General features: G+C 39.2%; 1 protein-coding gene across 4 annotated transcripts in view; it reads left to right on the top strand.

The window, feature by feature from the left end:
- The window catches only part of Hivep1 (human immunodeficiency virus type I enhancer binding protein 1), a 137,261-nt gene that overhangs the window by 3,389 nt on the left and 107,654 nt on the right, over window positions 1–26,218 (top strand). For all 4 annotated transcript variants that reach the window (XM_013521853.1, XM_005398821.2, XM_013521851.1 and 1 more), the window contains exon 2: window positions 2,582–2,724. In XM_013521853.1, coding sequence (XP_013377307.1) covers window positions 2,685–2,724 — 40 coding nt within the window. In that variant the 5' untranslated portion in view covers window positions 2,582–2,684. The remainder of the gene's footprint in view (window positions 1–2,581; window positions 2,725–26,218) is intronic.

Here is a 26,218-nt window from a genome sequence, read left to right as displayed (position 1 = left end):
ACCCGCGTTCCAGCCGCAGACGCAGTTTCTGCAGGAGGGCGGGGTGCGGGCGACCAGGCCTCGGCTGCCCAGCCTCCCGGCTTTGTGGCTCGCTTTCCCTTTCGTGCTTGCTCCAAGTGCCTGTTTACTCGCGGCCACCTGGGTAGTTTCTTTCCGGGTTGGGCTGCGTGGGGAGCGCGCGCCTGCAGCTGCTGGGCAGGGGGCGCGGGTCGGGGCGCGGGCGGCGGGCTCGGGCTGAGTTGCGGGCTGGGAGGGGAGGGGGCGGCAGCCGAGCCGGCGGCGAGGAGGAGTCTCGGGGCCGCCGCGTCCGCTCGCCTCATCTCGTCCTCCGCCTCCTCCTGCTCTCCGCAGCCACTCCAGGCTGCTTCCTGAGCTGGCACTTCATTGCCCCCTCCTCCTGGCATTCGAAGCGCTTTGTTCAGTGCAGCGTTGCAGAGGGGTTTTCCCAGGCTCCGCCCTCCACATTCATTCATGTTTTTCTCCTTGCAACTGGCTCTACACTTTTTGATCGTGTCTTGTTTTTGCTTCGTGTAGTATTTATTTTTTGCCTGTAAAGGAACGGCTTATCACTCGTCTTAGTCACTACGATGCTTTGAAAATAGCCACTTCCCCCCGCAAGGATTTAAACGTGGAATGGACAGCTAGGGACAGTGGGTAGGCAGGGAACTGGGTAGCGGAAAGCCGTTACAGATTGGGAATTTGCATATTTTACATTTATGCTCCTGCTCGGATGGGATCACATGATTGGATTGCAAATCGGAGTGATTTTAAAACTTCTTAATACAGTGATCATTTAAAAGTCTTAGCAAGGATTGGAGCTGAGCACGCATACGATTTATTTGGCTCTAATGTCTTTAAATTCGCTGTCGAATCAGAACCTTCCTAAATCCTGTAGTGGATGCTTCTTTAGTGAAGGGAGTTGGGGAACCATATCTTTCTTAGCACTGTGCTTGGTGAAATACAGGTAGTATTGGTCATCATATATTATATTTTACTCCTACCATTAAAAAATTTTGAGTATTTTTGTGCTGTGTCGACATAGAGCTGTATGAGGAATGGAATGCAGAGGTTAGTTATGGTCTTTTTATTTCTTGGGTAAAATGAAACCATAAATTTCTAAAAGCTGATTAGGATATTAGGCACGTTCTTTCCCGTATAGGCTTTCTTAAGGAGAATTACTGTTTCAGCGGTTTTGTGCACAAATTAAGCTACATTGTTATACCAGCCTTTTGAATTTGAGGATATTCCTAGTTTTACAGTTGGGAAGTCTGATCTTCAGAGAGATTGAGTTACCAGAATAAGGCTACACAGTATGGGGTAAAATCTGGCCTTGAATTCAGTCTGCTTTCACCAAAGTATGTAGCCAGGCAGCCTTTTGGAAAAAACCAATAAAATCAACTCTCTGAGAGTAGGTGCTACTTTCTCTAAGGAAATAGGCCCAAGGAAAATGGAGTGTCAAGGAACTACATTCTTTTTAGTTACTGATCTTAGGCAAGTTACTTAACTTCCCTCAAAGCTTGTGGGTTTTTTTCTCTATAAAATGAAAACATGAAAGCTGCTTTCCTCACTTATTGCTAAGATTAAATTAGATAATATGTAGAAAGTACAGAGGCACATAGTAGGGGCTCAGTAAGCTCGTTTTTCTTGGATAGTAATAGATACAGTGACATTTTCACAATAGCAATTTCTGTTCCATTTTTGTGTCTTTAAGGATTAAATATTACTTCATACTTAGTGCCAGCATAATGGACGTTGCTTATCAGCTTTATTGCAGGAAGTTGAAACTAAAATTTTAGCTCTGGGATCCCTGAGAAAGAATCCTGTTGAAGAGAAGTGGCTCATGGAAGAAGAGAGGTGGTTTGGTTTAAAATAATTGCCATCTTGGCATATTGTGTTTCAGATCACTTTTTTAAAATGTGTAGGTCAGTGCAGCCTAGGTTATGCTGCAAACAGATAACTCCCAAACCACAGTGACTTAAAATAACAAAGGGATGTTTCTTGTTTATGCTCTGTGATCATGTTGAGTTAGTAGGAGGTCAGCTCAGAATTGCTGTCTGGAAGGTTCTGGTCCTGTGTCCACTCACAGGTCATTAGCTAGAACTGGCCACATGTTGCACCGTAACACAGGGAGGGAAGAAAGTGCAGCTCTACCCTGAGTCTAGAAGGGAGGACTGATGAATGGGGAGCAGCCACAGTCATGTTACCTGAACCTTAAATAAAGTGACCAGGATGTGGCCCCACTCTTTTGAATGGGCAAATAGACGGTGTACCTGGTAACCCTTTTGTAACCTAATGGTTACGAGCCTAATTAGTAAAGCCATTTTAAAACACAGAGTGAGTTTTTCACCCTGGTAGAGACACAGTGATTTCTTTTTGCTGTGTTCTTAATGAGAAGGCCCAGATATTGGCAGAATAACCTGTCTTAACCTGTATTTAATCAAAAGTTAGTAAGGTTTTGCCCAGCTTGGTTTTTTTTTTGTTGAGTTAGGTTAATGGTGTACTAAGCTGTAACTTTTAAAGTATGTGTTTCCTTTGAAGGTAGTAAAAAAATGCTTCTTGTTTTACTTATTTCCATTTTTAGCACATGGATTAATTGATGTACATTGAGTTTATGGAGCCATCTTTTTGTGACCTGCTGTTCCTACAGTTTCTAAGAAGAAAAAGGAGCTCCTAAATCTAAGAAGATGCCTCGAACGAAACAGATTCATCCCAGAAATCTAAGAGGTAGGGCTCTGCATTCATTGGAAGTAAAGCTTACAGCACAGCCCATAATAAAATATGTCTTTGGTGCCAGGAATGGGAGGTCATGAGATACTGACCCTGCTTCATGGCCAGCTCTACGAAGAGAGCTCATTTGTTTCTGCTTGCCCTGAACAATTCCTGTCTCTTAGGAGACACTTAATAAGCCCTAGCCATTTATGGGTGTTAAAAATTGAGATTAATTATTTCTTAACAGGACTCATTAAGATTGAGGAATCTGAAATGAAAGGTCGATGTTCTTTGACACCTGGGTGAATTTTGTGTGTAGGTTTACATTCCTGTTCTGTATGTCTTTTGAGAAGTATTTCTGTACTGCACTATGAGATACATTAGATAAAAAGTGAAGAGTTGCAGTGAAGTCATCTGCCTAGACCAGGTTTACAGAACATTTTTCATGAGGAAGCATCAGATCAAACATAGGCATACAGAGCTGGTGGGTAATTTGGTAAAAGAAGCTGTGCTTAGCATGCTTGAGGTCCTGGGTTCAATCTCCAGCACCAAACAAAAAGGGAACAAAATAAAACAAAATGTTTGTAACAACACATTTCGTACAAATTTCATACAAAGACTGAAAAAGAAATTTTTATTTCTTAAGTGTAAAGAGATACTTCAATTTTATAAAAGTAAGCATATCTTATCTTAAAAGATTTACATTATCCCAATGTATTCGTCATTTGGAAGGGCAATTATCTTTTATATTTAACTTTAGTAGGTAACATTATAGAAGTATGAAGCAAAGAGTGGTTAAAGTAAACAATTCCAAAATTACTGTATGGAATACATTTTGAATTATTGTATAGAATAAATTTTATTATTTTCTGAAGTGTAGTCATGTGTCACCTACTGATAGGGCCCCAGTCTGGGTAGTGTGCCTCTAGGTGAGCTCATGGTTGTGTGAAGATCATGGAGTGCACTGACGCAAGCCTCCATGCTCCGTCTACAACAGACTGAGGCCCAGCCTACTGCTCCTGGTTTGCAAAAATGTGCAGCTTCTTACTACACTGAATGCTGTAGGTAATTGGAACACAAAGGGAAGTATTTGCTTGTCTAAACATAGAAAAGTTAGAGTGAGAATATGATAGAAAAGATAAAAAATGGTGCACCTTTCTTACCATGAATGGAGCTTGCAGGACCGGAAGTTGCTCTGGGTGAGTCAGTCAATGAGTGGGAGTGACTGTGAAGGCCCAAGGCATTGCTGAGCACTGCTGCAGACTTCATAAACTCCAGATACACTACATTTACAAAAATGTTTCTTTCTTCAGTGGCAGAGTAACATTTACTTACTGTAACATTTTTACTGTATAAATTCAAAAAAAGTTTTGACGTGTAGCACTTAGTTTAAAACATGAACTCTACAGTTGTACAAAAACTTCTTTGCCTTGATATACTTGCTCTGTAAGCATTTCTTCATCATAATTTGTTTTCCTTTTTAAGCTTCATTTTTAAAAACTGAAAACATGCACATTGGCTTAGTCCTACACAGGGTTATTAATAAGTCCCTGACTTCCTCCTCCACATTTTGTCCCCCTGGAAGTGCCTGAGGGCCAGTAACGTGTGGAGCTGTCATTCCAAGTGCCTTTTCTGGAATCCCTCCTGAAGGACCTGTCCGAAGTTGTTCTATGGTTAATTTTTTTTTTAAATAAGTAGAAGTAAACTCTAATGAAGTGTAGTATAGCAAATGTAGAACCAAATAGCGTAGTATAGTTATTAATATATTACTTGCTAGTGTGCATAGTTGTATGTGTGTAACTTTTACATGACTGGCCACGCATTAGGTCTGTTTATATCATTGCAAACATGCGACTGATGCTTTGTTCTAGGGCAGTGGTGGTGAGCCTATGGCATGTGTCTCGTAGCCGGCTGTTTGTCCTCATTGAAAGCTCTGAAGGGGTCGCCATCACTCTTCTAGGGTGTTACTAGGTGATAAGAATTTCATAGTTCTGCTGTAATTGGGTGAGATCCCTGTGGGGTTATGTGATCTGCTGTTGGCTGAGATGTTGTAGTGTGTGATTGTATTTATTACCATAACTGGAAAATAAAACCTTAAGCACATACATGTAAGGTAAGAAGTGGCACAAAAAGCAAACAGAGTAATTGAAAATTAGTTCCTTGGAGAAACAAATTTGGCCAGGTACCATAAAGTAATATTTGGAAATGTGGTCAACTTCTTGGCATCCTTGAATCTGCAGACAGTGCCTGTTTTCTACCTAGAAACTTAACCAGAACTCTGTTGGCATAGGTAGATGTTTTGGGCCCAAGTTAAACTTGATTATAGTACCAGTGTTCAATGAGGCGGGGGTTTGGTTGGAGAATATTAAGTGTGGTATATAAAGTCTTGAGTTTTCAGGTCATATAGAAAATATTGAAAACTGAATATATGTTTGTCTGGGTGCCTCACTTAGGATCTGAACTTTCTAAAGCAGGGACTTTGTCTCATTTACTACAGGTAGGCAAGGTGTCATTGAGGTGGGCCTCTGGAGCACTGGATCCGGCTTTTAGGGTTTACCTGTCCAGAGAGTGTGCTGTGCTCCAGTTTGTACAGAGACAGCATACAGGCTAACAGCTACCCTGGCCAGCAAAAGGGAGCCCAGGTATTTGTTGAAGGAATGAATACACGCAGGCAAGGCTTTCAGTGATTTGCTTTCCCTGGGAACCCTCCACTTTGACCTACAGAAGACATCTCTCATACAACTAGATATGAGATGGGGGAGGAGATCGGAGAACCACACCAGCAGTCACAGCCCAGATCCTCACACTACGTCTGCTGTGGGCAGAGGGCACTCCCAGAACCCATCACCTCCTTTAGGCCTCTGGAAAATAGTCTGTGAAGGGTAGCTGTCTCGTACTTGGTCATTAAGTCAATATTTTAAACCTTACAGAAATCTTCAAATTATGTTTATTAATCTTCTAAAGCAGTTTTAACTCTTAAAATATCGTTTTTTGGTTTATTATTGGTTCTTCAGCTGGGGTGGGTGTGTCCCTGTGGATGTGCAGAGCCGCAAAATACCATTGTGTTTTTCTGGACTGGGAATTTTACTTGGGGAAGAACGTATATGTGCCAGTGTGAGTGTACATGCATGTGTACGTGTATAGGTATTAATGTATTAGGTAAGTGTGAGAAACACAGTACCGAGATTTATCATGGGTGAATCTACAGAATTTGGATAGATTTTAAAATTATGATCTCCTAAAGAGGAGTTTTCTTCTGTATTCTTAGAGATTCTTTAGGAGGAAAGTGTGAGAACTGATGCATTCAGGGTAGGAAGTAAATTTTGGGGCACTCCTGAGACTGACTTAGACCTGGTGGGTGATGTGTCTACTTTGTAGAACTCTGGTGGCATGAAATGCAGTCTCTTGCCCTTGGCTAAATGAAGAACCCAGACAGCACCTTCGTCTTTGCTGCCTGTGGCCCATTCACACAGCATGGGGGGTGGTCAAGTTCTAAGAACAGTCTATCGTTAGTGAAGTTGAAGAGGAATTTCGGAAAGGTAGGACAGAAACACATGATGTTCAGAAGAAAGTCTTGGTGTGCTGTCCTGGGTTGCCTGAAGCAGGGTCTCTAGCCAGGGTATGTCAGACATCCACTCCCAAACCCCCAGAAATGGTCTTGGTGAAGTAACTCAGTGTGGCACCATCTTGCTCAGCAGTCATTCATTGATGGCTCCTTTGGGGAGGGGTAGTCTCCTGGGTCTTCTGGGTCTTTGCTTGGACTCTTAGGTAAGATGGAATGGAGAAACTATTGACTTTCAGGGGTGTTCTGTGCCCATCCTGTCAGGATAAAGGGCTGTTTTTTTTGTTTGTTTTCTTTGAGTCAGGGTCTTCCTATGTAATTCAGGCCTACCTTGAACTCACTATGTAGCCAAGGGTGGCCTCGAACTCACAGCAGTCTTCCTGCTTCAGCCTCCTAAGTGCTAGGATTACAGGCATGCAGTACCACTCTCAGCTAATGGGCTGGTTTTTTATGTATGATGCCTGTCATTATTATGTGTAAGTCTCAAATCTTTGGGAAAAAGGAAGAGGTTTTACCCATTTTGTTGTATTTGGGCCTAGGATTCTAAAGCTTCATGTGCTTTAAAATTGGAAGTCAGTGTGGAAAATACTGTTAACCTTTCTCAAAGCATATTTTGAGAACTTGATGTAGTTGTTTTTCATTTTTATTGGTTAAGTGCACTTGGCTTTTAATACACCTCAAAAAATGAGAAGTTTTTCCCCAGTGTGATTAGGGATGATTAGATCATGGCTACTACTGACAGCATGGGGTCTGAGGATGCCCCCACATACAGGATGAGGTACAGTGTTCTGATTTGGCTAAGGAAACAGTACATAGTTTGGTCCCCTTTTATTTTTCTTTGTCCTGTGAGTAGTCATTTACCAATTCAGGAGCTCTTTGTGCAGAATGCAGCATTTGTGTGCTTTGCTTCTTTCTGGAAGGTACCTCTTGCCCCTCCCCATTTCCATTCTGTTTTCTTACTCTGTGTAGGAAATGTGTCTGTCAAAGATTCTTCTTCATATTTTTCCCCTTCTATCTTTTTATCTTTTCCCTTGATCAGAATCTCCTGCCCCTTTGTAAACATACGTGGCCCCTGTTGCTGTGTGTACATGTGTCTTATTGTGCTTATGATCCTGCATTCTGATTGCTCTTCACAGATCTCCCATTGTAGCTGGACTATAAATACGATAGAGACTATTTTGGTCATCTGTATGCAACAGAGGACTGTTTGGATGTGCTAGCTTTTTACCAAGTTGGAACGTTAAAATGATTTGTCGTCATGAAATTTGTTTATGTTTTTGAACCTCAAGTGGAAATGCATCTTTTGATATTTAGTGGTCTCTGATTAAGAAACTAGTGATGAAACAAAACTTTAATTGCCTGGGCAGAAAAACCAAGTGGGTGTTCTCAACTTAGATTGAAAATGAAGTTTTACCATAGAATTCCTGAATGTATCCCTTTGACAATTAATTGGTATGAAAGCAGAGTTTGGCTTCAGGCTGAGCATGACCTGCTCTGTGGTCTTGGGGAAGCCTGGAAGGTTGCTTTCCTTGGCTGTGAAGTGTAGATAATGTGTGAAGACTGGATAATATGGCAGCTGACACAGGGAAACAGTACAGAGAAGTACTGCTTTCTGAAAACACTGGTTTACGGCAAGCTCACGGGTTTTGTGTGCTTCATAAACACAGAAAACTGAGGAACACCCACATGAAACCTTCTATTGCATTTCACACTATACAGGAAGGCTGAAACTTGCTCTGTGTTGGTTACTGACACATTCCAGTGTTGTCCTGACTGCTCTAGGATTGGGGGTCTGGGGCTGAGAGGTCAGTGCAGAAAAGAGATTGAGAGAGAATTTTTCCTCAAGGGGGCCACCCCCTCCATTCTTCCACTTAAACTCATTCAGATCTTGTCTTGTCTTTTGTCAGTGTTAAATTTGGTTTAACAGAATATTTGTGCATCTCCGTCTAGATCTCAGGAAACTGTGAGGTCTTTTGTTTTATTATATTGAACGGCTATAAAATGTGTTGAAATCATGCCCCAAGTGCAATGAAGTGAAGTGCTGGGTTTGGGTTCTGAGATGGGTACTGTCTTTTAGCTCCTCTTCCACTCCTGTTTGAAATAAGAGAAATCCACCTGGGTTTTAGGATTCATTTAAGATGAATGTTTTTGATTGCTATTAATTTGTGGGCCTACTCTAGTCCTTGCTTTATAAACTCTCCTACCATGAATACCATTTTATATTTGGTGGTTAATGTAAGTGTTGTCTTATTGAGCTTATGAAACAGAATATGTTCAATTTTGATGATTGTCATGTGGTATTATAGCTGTTTATACATTGTTTTTCACATTTGAATGTTAGGTCAGCAGATGTGCTGACAGCCTCATGATTTGAGAAGTTAGAAATCTTGTAAGGAAAACAACCCCACAGCTTATTTTAAAAAAGACAAAGAAGAAGAACTATATATGATTAGCTAGAAAAGAAATACATAATAATTTAAATCTTAATAATTTAAAAAGTTTTTTGATGATAATGCACCCACATGCACACATATATACATAAAAAGCTGTTGATGTTATTAGGAGCTAATATTATTTAGTTTGACTGGGGATACACATATGAGAGTAGATTTAGTATGGAAAACCTACCCCTGTTTTTTGGTAGATAATTATTTTTCAGCTCATGTTGAGAGCTTATTTGATGCATTTTGAATGCTTATTAACATTAGCCAAATGCTTTTTTCATTTTAAAAGGAAATATAAAATGTAATAGTGTGATTAACCATAGTAATGATTTTATTTTAGAATGTCTTTGTACAAAATATGTTCTGATGAGGTATAATTTTATCTTACAGTAGAATAGAAAAATACATAATGTGGATAAAATCTCATATCATATACAAACATTTTTTAAGCCCCACATTTAGAATGCAGCAGTTTGAACAAGTCTGGGCTAATGTTGCTGCTTGTATTATATAGAAAAATATTTTATGAATAAATTGCTTTATTTTTCACTCACATATTTAATACTTGTAATATATAAGTATTGTTTTGAGTATTAAGTAGTGATATTCTGCATGTTAATAATTGCCAATTATAAAAGATACATGGTGTTACTATTAGCCAGTGTTCACTAAGTATCAAAACTTACAATCAGATAGGGCTGTTTCTTCTCAGAATTTTTTGACAGAAGTCATATGAAAAAAGATATTAGAGACTGGTACAACTACTGTGGAAATCAGTGTGGAGTGGGAGATTCCTGAAAAAACTAGGGTTATAGGTCCCATTTGACCCAGCTATTCCCCTTCTGGGTATTTTTCCAGAAGAATTGAAAACATCATTGATATATAGCAACACAATTTGTAATAGCTAATTCTTGGAAACAGCCCAAATGCCCATCAACCAAGAAATGGATAAAAAAGATGTGGTATTTTTATACAGTGGAGTACTACTCAGCTATGAAGAAAAATTTGAGGCTTTTGTGGATAAGTGGATGCAACTAGAGACCATACCCACAAATGAAATAAACCAGACTTGGGGCTGGGGATTTAGCTCAGCGGCAAAAGCGCCTGCCTGACAAGCGCAAGGTCGTGAGTTCGGTTCCTGGTACCGGAGAAAAACCAAAAAAAAAAAAAAAAAGAAATAAACCAGACTCACATGTGTAAACATTGTATTGTCTCCCTAGTATAAGAAATAGAAACAGTAAATAAGATCTAAGAGGTACATTAGATATTGTGAAAGGGAAAGAAACTGCTCAAAAGGAAAGAACAGCTGAGATGAGAAAGGAGAAAAGAAGAAAGGAAAATTAAAAAAATATAAGATATATACATATATATAAACATGTACACAAGATAGCTAAGGTAATTGTGATACTAATTTCTATTAGTTTATTGAAAGGAACAGTTAATGTTTATATTGTTTGATCAATTTTGTATGCCTATATCTGATAATCCGATCAAATACTTTGAAGATAACAGTATGCACTATAATTGTTAATTTTCTGTCATCTTGTTTTCAAATTCTGTTATCGTTTTTTTCTTCTCTCTTAAGAAGTACTGGAGCATTAAGCTTTTTTTGGCTTATATTTAGTCCAAACACACAAGCAGTTACTGATTCTCACATTGTGTGTGAGCCACATGCTCACATCAGTATGACTTTCTTTCATGAATTTCTTTTCATTCTTTTTTTAAACTTCTACAACTTGAAAAATGAAAAGTTTGGAGAAGTGTTTTTTTCCCTTTTTCATCTTTAAGACATTTTGAGAAATTCTGTATGATGAATTTCATTCTAGAAGGTATTCTTGAGACTGGTGCTATCCAGAAATATTCACAGAATATAGCTGGGGATCTCAGTGATAGAGCACTTGCCTAACATGTGTAAAGATCTGGGTACCATCCCCAGGTACTAAAAAAAAGTTCAAAAAATATGGAATTTTATATAAAATATGAGTACTTGGTTACTATTTAACTAGAATCACTGTGTAATTAACATAGAAATCCCTAAGCATAAAATGAAGCCATGATAGTCTTCAGAGTTGCACCAATTTAATTGATACAAAACCTGATCTTTATGGTGCTTAGGTGTATCTGTGTCTGAAGGATTAGCATTTACTTATCTTCCAAATCTTTAGATTTGCCAGTGAAGAAAAAGATCTGCATATAACTGCCTAATAGTAACTAAGAAAGCCTTATCTTTCCATAGAAGATTGCTGTGGATTGAATTATAGTGGGACTGAAAGCTGCTGGTTAAACATGTGAGTCTGCTGCCTGCCAGGTTCTCTAAGGTAGTTCACATTTGGTCCGGAAGGACAATGTGAAGGCAGTGCTGGGTTGGTTTTGCCATAAACATTCAATTTTTCTTGATCTTCTAATGCCAAGGTTGTTTGTTTCCACCCAAAAGGCCTGGCTTATTGCTGAGCTGGCTGTTTTGCCAGACAGAATACTGTTCCTTTTCTAACTGTGCTGTGTTCATTGGTCACCACTGTGTTGAACTCAAAGTGGTAGAGAAATAGTCACAGCAACCCATTTCCAACACTGTACGTCAGACTGTGTCGGACACCTTGGAACAGACTGTTTTTCAGCAAAAGAGAGTTGTGTTTAAAGCAGTGCTTTCTGAAAGTGAACCCTAAGAGGAAATGCTACCCCTCGTGAGTGGAGGGCTGGGGTTCCCGCATAGAACAAGGGCAGTACTTGCTATCAGCACACAGGAAGCATTAGACTCTGTGCTTAAATATTAGGAACATAGTTGTACTTCTGGTCTATCTAAATTCTCAGTATTCTCTGCTACACTTGCTCTGTTATCCTAATGATTCTTTATTTCTGAGGCTTTGGGGTGATAGGGGAGTTGGTAGAGAAAATGATATTTTTTGTGTTCAGGTTGTTTTGCTTGATTTTGCTTGTTTTAATACTTTCTGTGTAGGAATAGACTCCGTTGAGTGTAATAACTGAGGACTTGGAGAAGTATTTTTGAAAGCAGTTCAGTGTGTCCCCACAGACATTCAGGAGCCTCTTTATTTTGGTGCATACTGATGTGAGCATGTGGCTCACACAACATGAGAATCAGTAACTGTTCATGTGTTCGCCTTCTCAGTGACAGGAAGGGCCCTTTGACGATGATGGAGTGTGTTAGGAACAAAGGGCCGTGATGCCTTCTTGCTCAGAAGCCTCTGGATTTTTGTGACCTTGCTTCATGTGTTGAACATGTTGTAGAATTCAGTAGCTCTGTCCCCATCTTCTAAAAAATTTATAGTTGAGGACGTAAAGAGCATAATGGCTTACACATGAAAGTCAAGACAGCTGTGCAAATATTTGACAAGTGGAGATATAAGTAAATATTCAACTACCATATAGAAGATGTATGACTACATAGCTCAATGATTGAAAGCCTTATGTGGCTGGCTAGATGCTGGTAGTATAAGTTGATCTGCGTTGATGGAATAAATGCCAAATGGGTGATGAGTTACATGTGCACGTTCAGCATTCATGTTACATCGTGGAAGAGCTAGAGTTTGTGTTAAGCCTGTATTTTATGATAACTCTTGCACAGAAAAAGTAACTTTAAGTCTTCAGACAGTAATTCACTGCCTTAGTCATGTTACTGTATAATGGATGGCTTTATTATGATATGATATAATAAAACCCACCCAGTGTAAGTGCAATTCAGTGATAGTAGTTGTACAGCAGCAATAGGATGTGGGCAGCCTTTCCCACAATCCAATTTTAGAGCATGTCTGCCATCCCCAAAATTGCCTTGAGCCTGTTTGCAGTTGGTCCACACTCCCATTCTCGGCAACTGCTGGTCTGCTTCCCGGCTCTCTACCATTGCCTTTTACAGACATTTAATGTAGACTTACACAGTGTAATGTTTTTACATTTAACTTTCACTTAGTATAATATGTTTGAGATTTGTCTGCATTGTAGCAGGTATCAGGGTTTTCGTTACCTTTTATTGCTAAGTAATATTCTTTTATGTCAGTATTGCACCACATTTCTTTGTCAGTTTGGATTGAGCTGATAGTGTGCACAGTGTTGCTGTAAGCCAGTCTCTTTCAAGTCTGCAGTCAGGTGGAGTTCTCTGAAATCTCAGGTCTGGTGGTGGTTATCATCTTTTGTACCGCTGATTTTGTAGACTCTGGCTGGCTAGAGTTTTGTTTGGTGTGTGTTTTCCTGTCCTTTTACTTTGAATTTTTCATTTATATGGGTCTACATTATGTCATCCCTAGACTGCGTATTGTTACTGTTGCCTTTTCATACAGTCTGACAATCTTTTTTTGGGTGACTATGATGTAATTGATGTTACATTTAGGTCTGTCATTTTGCTGTTTTTCTCTACTTGCTTCATACTTTTTGGTCCTCTCTGCCTCCTCCATTGCTATCTTTTATGTTCACTTTTTAATATACTTTTGATTTCTCTGGTCTTTTTTATTTACTCTACTTTTCAAGTTAGTGATTGCTTTGGAGATTATAGTGTGCATCTTACTATATGACTGTCTACTTAAGAATACTGACTAAACTTAGGTAAAATACTGAACCTTTGCTTGAGGTCTTCCTTTTTTCTCTTTTATGCCACTACTGTTTATGTTTGATTCCTATGTTATAAAGGTACTCATGGAGTGTTAAATTACTGCTTTTTAATAATTTAAAAGAAAAAATGAGAAAATATTAGTAGAGTCTTATAACTGCCTACATATTGATCATATCTGTCAATTTTCTCTTCCTGTGGAATAAAGTTGTCATCCTTTCCCATTTGCCTCCAATCTGAAGTAGTTACATAGACTTTGTTATAATGCAGGTGTTCTTACAACAAATCTCTTAACAATTCTTGGAATATGTTTATTTTTCCTTCAGTTTTGAAAATGTTTGCTGTTGTTTTTCTGTACTCTGACCATTTCACTGTCCTCTGGTTGGTTATTTCTGATGAGAAGTCAGTTGTTTATTGTGGTGATCTTTTTTTTTTTCTCGTCCCCCTGTATGAGATGAATGGTATTTTTCATGGTGCTTTTATGTTTATTTCCTCCTTATCTTTCAATAGATTATGATGTGTTAGGTGTGGATCTGTTTGTGTTTATCTTGTTGGGAGTTTTGTTGAATTTTTTGAATACCTATATTATAGTTTGTTTTCATCAAATTTGGGAAATTTTAGCTATAATTTCTTCAAGTATTTTTTTTGTCTTTTTTTTTTTTTTTTTCTCACCGCATACACAGCCATACCTTGCTATCTGAGGATTGGTTCCAGGACCCCCTCAGGTACCCAGATCTGCAGATATTCAAGTTCTTTATGAAAAATGATGCACCTACACATATCCTTCCATGTACTTCATTATAATACTTAATACAGTATGAGTGCTGTGTAGTTATTATACTATATTTAGGGAGTAATAAGAAAAGCCTACATATGTACAGTATAGTTGCAGGTTTTTTTTTTTTCAGATGTTCTTTATCTGTGGTTGATTGACTGTGGATGCAGGGGACTGATTGGATGTTGGTATGTTTTTGCTGTTTCTCTGGTCTCTGAGGCACTGTTGATATTTCTTCCATCTCTTTTCTCTTTATTCCTCAGATAGGAAAATTTCTGTTGAGTTGTCTTCAAGTGTACTGATTTTTGTGCCAACTCAAATTTGATACTGATCTCCTCTAGTAGATTTTTTATTTCATTTGTTACATTTTTTAGCTCCAGAATTTGTTTTCTTTTTTTTAATATTCAGTCTCTTTTTTGAGAGTCTTATTTTTTTTTTTTTTTTTTGGTTTTTCTCTGGTACCGGGAACCGAACTCACGACCTTGCACTTGCCAGGCAGGCGCTTTGCCGCTGAGCTAAATCCCCGGCCCCTGAGAGTCTTATTTATTATTATAATCATACTTCAGTAGCTCTTTAAGCATGCTTTGAGTGTTTTGAACATAGGTATTTATATAACATCTACTTTGAAGTTTTAATCTATTAAATGGAGCAACCAGAGACAGTTTCTGTTGTCTGCTTTTTTCCCCCCTAAGCCTGAGTTACACTTTGTTTCTCTTAATATCTCCAGGTTTGTTGCTGCATACTCAGCATTTGGAGAATGGATTGTAGCAACTTCTGATTCCCGTTCCTTGGTTGTTCTTTGTTTTGTAACTTGTGGGTACCCAAACTGTGAAGGCTGTGTCTTCGACATTGTACAGCTCCTGATGTCTCTGCTCCTTTGTCTTTTGTTGTTTGTTGTTTGTTTTCTTTTTTACTTAAAGCCTAGCTTTGAAGGGTCAAGCTGTATAATTTTGTGTTTGCCCAAGGGCCAATTGAAGAGAGATTGCAACTTAGTCAAGCTTTCAGTTTTGCAAGTCAGTCAAGCTTTCAGTTGTCATTGGCGATGTGAGCATGGGCTGGTGCACTTCCAAGTTACAGGCAGTTCTAGTATCTGCTCTGGCTTTGGTGTTTACCCATGCTTCGCCTTGCCTCGTCTTTGCACATGTCTCTATGGGCTAGGGATGCACAGGTGGCTTGAACCCACTCTAGTGTATGATCAGCCATGTTATGTGTGGGCGGTTTACCAGATGCTCCGTGGTTGTCTCACTTCCCAGAGCTCGCGGTGGCCAGTCTGCTGGAGTCTTGCTTGACCTGAATAGAACCTCAGCCTCAAGCTGCCAGAGCCTCTGCAAATTCTTTTGCTGATGGAATTGCCACATACCTGACTGTGCTTCCACATCTGGCAGATCTGGCCTGGCCAGTGGTGGTGAAGCTGCTGGTTTCACAGCTGCCTCTTCACGGTTGAACTATAGCATTGTCTGAACTGAGCCAGGGCTAGAAGCAGCCTTGGGGAAGAATGGCATAGGCTTCTGCTGTGCTGGTGTTACTGAAGTTTGGTCCTTTCCATGAAGAAATGCTCAGTTTGTGGAAGGCTAACCTGGTGTCTGGAGTACACACAGGGTTGTTCATGACACTTTCGTTTGGATTTGTGGTTGTGCCTTAGGAAGACGATTTGTGAACTCCTGTCTTTGTCCTTGCTGTATTGCCCATGAGTGTGTACCAAGTGTCCCCCTGTGCCGGATGTTTTCCTGGGCCCGGAGAACATCAAATTACACAATGCATTTTAGTACTGTTTTTTATTAAAGTCTATTTGTAGAGACCCATCAAGTTGACAGAAAATCTAGATGCTGTTTAAAAGAGATAAACTAAATAATTGTGCCTTTAATATGCTATTGCAGGCTTTATCGATACCTAAAATCCATAGTACTGATGCAGATACAGTATTAACATATTGATACATTTTACGTCTTGGCTTCTGTCGCTACAAGTGTGGTGGAGTTGGAAAAAAAAGAAGCAAGACTTTGGAGCTGTGGGATTGGGATTGAATTCTTCTGCAGTTTTCTATGTCTGTGACCACCATGATGTTAACTTGATCTTTCTGAGCCTGTTTTTTTTCACCTTAGATGGGGACAATAATAGTGGCTACGTAAGTATTTAAAGATTTAATGTGACACTGGCACTTAGTAGTCCTTCCATTCTCTGCAGGAGGTTGGTTCCTGGGCCCCAGCAAATAGCCAAATCACCACTTTGTAATGTTTGTATATCGAGTATTTGTGTGTAACCTATGCATCTCCTCCCGTAGACTTCACCTCACACAATGAAAATGCTGTGTAAATGATTACTATATGGTATTGTTGAGGGAAGAGTGACAAGGAAAAAAACCCACACGGGTCAGTACAGGTGCAGTGCTTTTCAAATATTTTCAATTTGTGATTGGCTGACATTGGAGACAGAATCCATTGATGCAGCCAGGTGACTGTATATAAATTGAGTATGCCTGCTGAACAAGTTTGTGGTCGGAGAGTTTTGTAACTTTTTTTTACCTCTAGATTTATCTCCTTGTTGCTTTACCCTGATTAGCTTCTTAAATTTTCTCTGTTGTATTTCTATAGAGTAATTTTGGTGTTCTGTACAATAATTGAAACCTACAGTACCTTTCTTTTCTGAAAATATATTTTGGTTCTGTGCTCTTTCCAGCTACCCAGATTTCCCAATGTTTCCAAGTCATCTTCAAAGTCTAAACTTTATGTGCTTGTAAGGCTCTGCTTTGACCCTGCTCTGTTCAGTTAGTACAAAGGAAGTGGTAATTTTGCTTGCATCAGAACTAAGTACCATCTTTACCTTTGGGGGTCAGGGTTTTTTTTTTTTTGGTACTGGGAATCAAACTCACAACTTCAGGCTTGCCAGGCAGGTGCTTGTGCCACTGATATATGTCCCCGGCCCTTGGGGAGGATATGATTGGACCATTATAGTATATCCACATCTTTATAATAGCTGTATGTTCATATAAGTTTTAGAACTGAGAATAATTCCTCCGATTTTACCTAACTGGCAGAATACGTTATGTATAGAATCTTATAATGATTTTATATAAATTTTTAACATTAAATTTCTAGATTGCCTCTTATTTGCAAGCCTTTAATTTTCTCCTGAAGAATGTATTTGTTGCAAATAGTATGTTAATGAAGAGGGACTTTTGAGGATGAGGTACTTGGATAGGTATGCATTTCACAGTATAGGCATTGTGGAGTTTGGGTGTAGAGACTATCATTGGGTATAGAGGCAATCAGGATCAGAACCGTTCATCTTAAAGTGAAATTGGCAAACCTCTGGTTCAAGAGTGGAGGGATGAGGCCAGGTGTTTATAGGCTGTCACCTCACAGTTGGAGTTGCAGCTGTGTGCTTCCTGAATGAAGTCTGATTTAAAAGCTCACACCTTCCAGTAATGTTCTTGATAGAACCAAAGTGCTGTAAGTATAAAGTGGGTTTCATAAATGTTAAATGGCCTTTTGACACCTGGATTTGTTGCAGAAGTTAAGTGGGGAGTTGTATATGCATGTCAGTCTGTATCTTACACTTCCGTTAAACACTGATACAAATACATGTCTTTTGAGGTAAGTCAGTAAGAAGTTTATAACAAGGATTACTTTTTCTTCCACAGGCTTTTAAAATTATACTTTTGGTAACAGTATCCATGAAAGGGGCTGGGGATTTAGCTCAGCGGCAAAGCGCCTGCCTCGCAAGCGCAAGGTCGTGAGTTCAGTTCCCGGTACTGGAGAAAAACTAAAAACTAAAAACTAAAAAACACAGTATCCATGAAAAAAATTTTAAAGCATTTTATTAAGTGAAGTAAAAGTTTTAGAATTTTTACTCTTCGTAGATTGGAAATTTTTTCTTATGTCCTCAGGAAATGTCATATATAATTCTACAAGGCATCACGCCCCCAAGTGCTGTGGGGAAAACCAGAGCGACTCTGGCATAAATCTTAGCCTCCGTGACCCTGTAGTTCAGTAAGAGAAGAGATAAGACAAACCCAGAATTACACCAGCACATACAAAGCTCTGAGTGCTTTGGAGCCACTGAAGCTGTCAGGGGAGACTCAGATGGGAGGCAGAGTTTCCTGATGCCATGAAAAAGCTACGCCTCCAACCCAAGAATTGGCTTTACTTTCCATGTCCAAATGAAACTGTTCTCCAAATCCCAGTCTCAAAATCTGTATCTATGATTCCAACTTCCCCTCATTGTGGGCTTTCCCCCACTGAAAAATAAAAAAAGAAAGAGAAATTTAGGAGCTGAGAGATACAAGGACAGAAGCTTGAACCAGTGGTGTAGTTTTTCGACTTCAGGGTTGGATCAGGCTGCAGGATGCTGCGTGTGGTATTCTGACCTGATGTGCCCTGGAAACAGCCTGGAAATGCGGGACATCAGCAAAAATACAATGGAAAAAATCACTTGGGTAAGCTTAGAGTTGAGAACATGTTAGATTTGAGAAAAATAGCATTTGTATGAATCAAGCCCTTGGTACTGATGTATGAAGAGCTACTGACACCTCATGGATGTGGATATTATTTTTGTTACAGAAAATGTGTATGTATATGTATTAGAGACTCTGTACGAGTAAATATATGCATGCATGTTTAATCTTGGCCGAAATCGATCTGTGAGTTTAACTAGTGAGAATCACAGCTGTTCACTATATTCCTGAGTTACTTGAAATACAAAGTTGGAGTATTTCTATTCAGGGAAGTCACAGATTAATCTTTTTAAAAATATTCTGATTTGTCTTACAGAATTTTTCTGGTAGGATTTCTTATAAGTAAAAACAGGTGGCATTTAATGTATGTTCTGTTCTAATTTATATGTATTACTGTTTCAGAAAAAAATTGCAGTCATGCTTTTTTTAATGAGACAGTGAAAACATTTCAGGGAGATGAGGACCTGTTGACAGGTAAATCTAGATAAATCTAAATAAATTATTCAGTGAAAAATTGGGCGGAATACAGTGTACTTTCCCATGTATCCCTCCCTCTGTGGACCTGTGTATCAGCCAAGTTGTTTAGAGAATCTATTTCTAAAGTGAATCTTTTTTTCTAACATTTAGAGTTTTAGAATGATACCTGTTCTCATATGAAAACACACACACACACACACACACACACACACACACACACACACGCTGCTGGGATTGAGTGGACGTTTGGAGGAGAGAGTAGTAAAACTTGTCCCACAAGTCATGATAAATTTTAAAGTGGACGTAAAGAAATCAAAACAGTATGTAGGAAATACAGAATGTCTTAGGGCTCTGGAGAGATTTATCTTCTCGGGTTTGTAGAGTCTGAACTCAAATAAAAAGCCTGACAGATATAAAATGTTTAAAATACTCATTTTAAAACAGATAAAGTTAATATTTAAAAGGTAGTTTATTCAGATATACAGTATAAGAAAAGTTAATAAGTAAATGGACAAAGGAAATTTGACAGTGAAGTAGTAAATGGGAAATTACTCTGAATTCTCTAATCAGATGAAAACAGCAACAATGAGGGGATAATTTTTAATTCCTAGGGCAAATAATATTTTAAAGAAATAACACCAGCGTTGCTGATGTTGTGTGAGACAGGTATAGTCCTGTGTTCCTGATGACAAAGTGGAGCTTTAAGGTGGTCTGTACACAGGTTCCATTTCTTGAAGTTTGTCCCTAAGAAATATAGGAGGAGAAGAAAGATACTTGCTCAGAGAGTTCCAGTTTGTGTTTTCTTTAGTGGGCAAGTGGCTGTGGTGCTTTAAATGCCCTTTAATGTAGAATAGTAACTTGATACTGTGAACTAGCAGATAGACAAGTGATAGATTCTTAAAATCTCGTGGAAGTCCGAAAAATGTTCACTCAATATAAAAGTCACATACATAATAGAATGTACAATTACATGGCCTGTGGAAATCCATTTTTTAGAGTGGTAGCAATATTAGAATTTTGAATTACGATTGAGTATTTGCTGTGTGGCTCTTCATTCTGTCTGTGTCTCCAGACTGCTGCTGACACCAGGACATGGAGCGACCTCATACAGTCATACATGGATACACCATGGGTGGCGATAAGGTTTGAAAGAGTGGCTTTCTGGCGCAGACTGTGTGGGAGCTGGCCGCATCTGCTGGCTGGAGGTAGCAGTACAAATAGGGGTGAAATGCAGGTTTCAGGGATAAAGATATTTACAAGGATGCTCACTTGCAGGGTGAGTGTGACAGAGAAGCAGTAGAGGGGACAGTGGATGGAGTGTATGCCATGCCTAGGGTGGGAAGAAGACCATCTGGCTTTCGCTTCTGGAAGCTTTTTCACCTTGCAGAGTACAGTATGCATGATTTACCTCATTAGCTGTGCTCCATTCTCATAACTGTTGAGTCCTTTTGATTATTTAATAAATGTAAGTGAAGAACACAGAATCAAAAGAAGTATTCGTCTGTCAATTCTTTGTATATTTGTTATTGTGGTTATTTGTGCATTGATCAATGTTCATTTTCCTGGGACTGTATAGTGAATATGTGGCAAAAATTAGATTTTATGACTTCTGATCCATGAAGCCATATTCCTTCTTGCAGTTTATTGCTGTGCTGGGGGTTATACTGAATATAAATACATTTGAGGATAATGTAGTTGTATTTGGTTGAAAACAAGTTTATTGGATATTACAGGAAAAAATTTTGTGTAGGAAATGAGTAGTAGGAGTGAGTGGTTTGCTATTTTGTTTTTAAATATTCTTCAGCATGGTAGGATAGGATTTAAGTAATAAATTCTGTTTATTGTTTTCCTGTGCAGGGGAAATTAAGGAACATGATGTATCTGTTAGACATTAATGACATGCACATTTTCTGAAACTTCAGTGTTTTGATCTGTCGGAGTCCTTTCTGTTGAAGGCAGTAGTTGTTAGCTGCTCTATTACATCTTATTTAATGCTTTCATAAAGAACTACAAATAGTGCCATTTCTCAAATGTGTTTTTTTTAATAGTTGAGAAATGTATTTTGGTATGTTTTCTTTTTTTTTAAATCTTGTATGTTTTATGCATTTAAGAACATTTTGAAAAGGGCCCTCAGATTTTAGTAGAGTACACATATACACAAAATTAAAAATTAAAAATCTCTTTCCCTTTCCCCTAAGCCCCCAAACCAGCAAAGGACAATAGAATGAACAAAGAGAATTTTGAATCTCTACATGGCCTCTTTTGATCTCTTGGAGGAAGCATTTTAATTTCTAGACATTGTTCTCTATATTTTAAAATAAATGTAATGCATCCAATACTGATTCGTGATTATATCAGTCACCTTTCCATTGCTGTGACAAAACACGTGACACACACAAGGTAAAGGAGGGAAGGTGTAGTTTTATTCATGGTTTTGGAGATTTTATTTCATGGTCAGCCAGCGCTAAGGCAGAAACAGCATAGGAGAAGGGCAAGGTGGAGGAGAGCTGCTCAACCCCTGGCAGCCAGGAAGCTGAGAGAGCAGGAGCCCAAGAAGAAGCATAGCCTTCCAAGGCACCCTCGTGACCTGCTTCTTGTAGCTACACCTTGTGTCCTAGTAGCTCATTCAGCTGTGAACTCACCGGTGAGTTCCTGCATTGGTGAGGTCGGCACCCTCACAGTCCATTCATGTCTCTAGGCCTTTCTGAATCACATCACCATGACAGTTTAGCTTAATCACAGTGGTGAAGAGTAAAGTTGATGGTCTATGTGACATACTTGATAGGATCACTAAAATAAATGTTGTTACTCCCTTGGTCCTAACTCTTACCCGAAACTAGCTACGTGCCTTTAGGAAAATTACTAACTTTTTAGCTTTGCTATGTATTTGTCTAAATTAACAGGATTTAGATTTTTTTATTCCTGTTTCAGCTAAAAAACAAAGTATGTAGTTGTCTAAACTAACAAGATTTAGATGTGTTTGGTCATACTTCACCTAAAAAAACGCACCTGTGATTATTTAAACACCCAGGACAACCTTTTCTGGCACCACTGGTGTATTTGCTGTGCTCCTGCGGCACCCGTGGAGGGAAGGTGGTGCTACTTTTCACTTTGGGTTAGAGATGTGCAGGTACAGGTCAGGCGTTCCTTGTCCGTGCTTCAGACCAGAAGTATTTCAGACCAGGTTTTCTTGGATTTTGGAGTAGTCACATAGAGTTGACCCGTTGAGTATCATTAATCTGATGCGTCATAGGCATTTTCTTATTTCTGTGCCACTTAGCTTTTCTTTACCAGTTTCTTCATTTTTTTTTTTTTTTTTTTTTTTCCCGGTACCAGGAATTGAACTCACAACCTCGCGCTTGCCAGGCAGGTGCTGTGCTGCTGAGCTAAATCCCCAGCCTACCAGTTTCTTTCATTAAATGTTTGCTAGTCATCTTTGGTTGAAACCATATCATTTATCAGAGATTATGACTTAAAGTAAAAGAACAATTTACTTGTTTCAAAACCCCAAAACAAATGAAATTCTTGGTAAACAAGCCTCTCTTTGAGCTTAAGTTGTAGGAGTGCCACTTCGGTTTTACTGATATTCTTATATTTTGCTGCTGGTCATACTCTCACTGTGTTCACTTCCAGGAGGGCTCTAAATCTCTTTTGTTCCATTGGTGTCAGGTTGGTTAGAAAGCAATGATGTCCTGGCGGAGGCTTAAAATAAAGTAGGAGTGTATATTCAGGGTTCTTGACTGCAAAGAACAGAAGCAGGCCCTGAACTGAGAGGAGTTCATTGGAAAAAGTATCAGGCTGCTGGCATAATTCCCATCACAGGTAGGTTTCTGTGTTTAAAGACAGCGAGGGACTAGGGGAAGCTGTGATGCCAGCACACACAGATCACTGCCTGGTTCTGGACAGTGCCCGGGTGGGGGGCGGGGGGACCCAGGGCCAGCTAAGGGCCTGGCAGGGTGGTGTGCAAGGAGGGCAGGCCTCGGGCCTGGCTGCCCCGAGGACTCACAGCGCTGGATTCCCCAGCAGTGGTGTGAGGATTCTAATGTTGGGCAGCCAAGGAGAAACCCTAGGCCAAAGACAAATGAATTTTTTTCTGTTGTTGAGCTCAGGGGTTGTTGAAATAGCTGGTATTTGAGAGTGCACTCAGTGAGTACGCACGCGCATACTTGCTTTTTGGAGAAGAATGGACCCCAAGAGGCGCTTTGATCCAAAAGGAATTAAGAAATGCAATAAAGAAATTAAACAGTGTTTGGATCTTTGCTTTTCCACCAGGTGGTGCACATCTTTTATGATGTTCACAGAAGCAAAATCCTCTCAAAAGATAAGAAAAATTTAAAATTAAATGATTTTCTCTCATTTAAGAAGTTCAAATCTAGGACACAGCAGTAAAGGGTTATTGATATACTTGATTTCTTGCCCTCTGTAACAAAAGCATATGTGAATTTACATAACCTTTTAAAATATTGACTATCCATAAATTATCTGTAGATTTTTGAGACTGTTTTGTTGTTTGGAGAAAGAAGCTGTAATGTCTGGGAAAAAATTCAGTGTAGTAGTAATTCATGCTCTTTATGGAGCTAATAACACTAAATTTTTGTAACTTTTCTTGATACAGCGAACTTGCCTGATTTGTCTTGGGAGAGAAGTCATGTCATGACATTTTTAACGATCTTGAGATGTGTTCTCAGAGATGAGAGGGTTGTAAGGAGGTAACGAGGGGAGGCCACTGGGAGGATTGAGCCTGCCTGATGGGTTCTGTGGTAGGTTGTCAGGTGTGGCAACTTGGGGTAGTGTCCTTGCATATAAATGTTTCATGGCCAGGATAAAGACAAAAGTGCATTTTGAGTTTAAATATGTATGTTTGAGAATGGTCTTGGAAGCTTGGAAGCTTCAGTGTAGACATGAATATTTTAGGGAAAAGTATTTGAATACACTTGCTAAATTTAGGTGACTATTACTAACCATTAGTAGAATTGTTTTTTTTTGTTTGTTTTTTGTTTTTCTTCTAATACCAGGAATCGAACTCATGACGTTGTACTTGCCAGGGAGGCGCTGTGCCGCTGAGCTAAATCCCCAGCCCCATTAGTAGAATTGTTTAACAATTCAGTTGAACATTCAGATGTGACCTTTTGATAGTTAAGATATTTATATCAAGGATTAGCTAGTACCAGTGGTTAAAGTATTCCTAGACAAAAAAGATAGCCTCAATGGCCACACTGACTGACTGGAGTTTCTGTGACAATTTACTAAATAAGCTCTTTTTTGCAGTTACTTGTAACTTTGCTCTTTAGATGTATTTTCATTCTTTGTTACTACTCCATTAAAGAGAAAAGGTAACCATTAATTTAAATTTAAAAGAAATTTGATTTCTGCCTAAAGAGAAAAATAAAACAGCAAGGAAGAAGATAGAGTCAGGTATGGGTGATCTTTGGAAGGCCACAAGGCATAGGAGTCATACCTTGGGTGTTTTGTGGCCCTGCCACCCCCAGGGAAAGTGTACGCTAGCTTTTATGTGGCTCATACCACGTCTCCATCTGTGCTGGTCTGTGATGACAGGGAGTGGCTGTGCCTTGCCTCTAGTCCTCTGCAAGCAAGTTGCTTACAGGGTATGTTTGTTTTTTTTTTTTTTTTTTTTTTTTTTTTTGGTTTTTCTCCGGATATGTTTGTTTTAAGGGCTGGAAATTAAATACATTTTTCATTTGTACCACATGTTATCCTGTGGACCGAGACAGTGATGTTTGACAGTACTGGATCCTCTGCTTCCAAAACCTGAATGCAGCTCCAAGCTATTTTTAATTTTAATTAACTCATTTATTTATAATTAGTTCATTAATTGGCTTGCAATACTGATTTTTGAACCCATGGCCTTCCCATGGAGTTATAACCTCACGCCTTTATTCATTTTTTATTTTGAGAAAGGAGCTTGCTAAGTCTCTAAGTTGCCCAGGTTGGGCTTGAACTTGCCATCCTCCTGCCTCAGTGTCCTGTGGAACTACTGTAATTTCAGGCATGAGCCGCCATGGCCAAGTTGGAACAATTTTCTTTCTGGGAGAAAATTTCTTGGGTCAGCTAGAATTGAATGAATTCCTTTATTTTTATCTCTGCTTCAATCATAGCTTCTTTGAGCTTGTACCTAGAAGTAGAAAATAAAACCGAATTGTATTTTCATCTATTTTGTCAGAGGGGTAGTGTTCTATTGAAGAACAGAATTCTGTAAACAATGGAAAAGAAAGCTTATGTTTTTTCCTTGTAGTTTTATAAAAAAAAAGTAGAGTAGAATATTAAAAATGGACTAGTCTGGCTTTCTTGTTTCATATGTATGAAGCAGCTCTACATGGAAAAGACATAGCTGCTGGTAGCAGAAGAGCGGCTCGGATCCAGACGTCCTGATGAGGGAAGGGTTTGGGGAGGTAGTCTCCTTGGGAGGCAGGGAAGGCATTTTCCTTTGATTGATGGGCCATGGACTTGAAGGTTGGTCCATCAGTCTGCGTGTATCCTCCATTCTGCCCCAGTTGTTAACAGTTTGCTGTAGGTCCTCCTACATCTTTCTATTTTCAGGCCTTTAAGTAGCCAGAGAGAGTGTGGATTGCTGTTTTTTTCTTTTGTTCCCTCCTTTTCAAAAAATGAGAGGCTAACATGCATATTTCCTGTAGCAGCTTCTTTTTTTTTCATATGAAGAGTTTGTTGTAGCTGTCCCACAGGTCATTATGCACAGATCATAATACATATCTTAATTAGTCACAGCACCTAGATACAATAAGAATTTACCTGGTTTATTCAGTTAGAACTTGATGCGATGTGATATGACACATTGATTTGTTTTGTTTTTAATTTTTTGAGAGAAGTTTTGTTTGTATTTTTGCCATTACAAACACCAAAGTAAACATCCTTGGTATGTAATACTGTTTATTGATATCTTTGTGCATTTGTTTTTGTAAGGTAAGTCTTCAAAATTACAATTACTGAGCCAGAGCACAGCCACATTTTTGGATTTAGTGGACATGGTTAGCTCTCTCATGCAAGCTGGTGGCAGCACCTCTTTTTTCCTTACCTGCCCCATCACTCAATTTTACTTTTGGCAAATTGTGATGACCAAAGCATGCAGATGCATTATGTAAATTTGGATCCCATTGATTGTGGGCCACTTGTGTTTGGTCCTGTGTGTGCAGCCTCTTGGTAGCTCTGGCTCAACTCCCTTGGGATGCTTGTCCTTTCTCATCAGTGGGGAGCAGGCCCTTTTCTT

This window comes from Chinchilla lanigera, unplaced genomic scaffold (assembly GCF_000276665.1).
Source record: "Chinchilla lanigera isolate Chin_1 unplaced genomic scaffold, ChiLan1.0 scaffold00064, whole genome shotgun sequence".
In the NCBI taxonomy this organism is placed as follows: Eukaryota; Metazoa; Chordata; class Mammalia; order Rodentia; family Chinchillidae; genus Chinchilla; species Chinchilla lanigera.
This window is presented reverse-complemented; position numbering and strand designations above follow the sequence as displayed.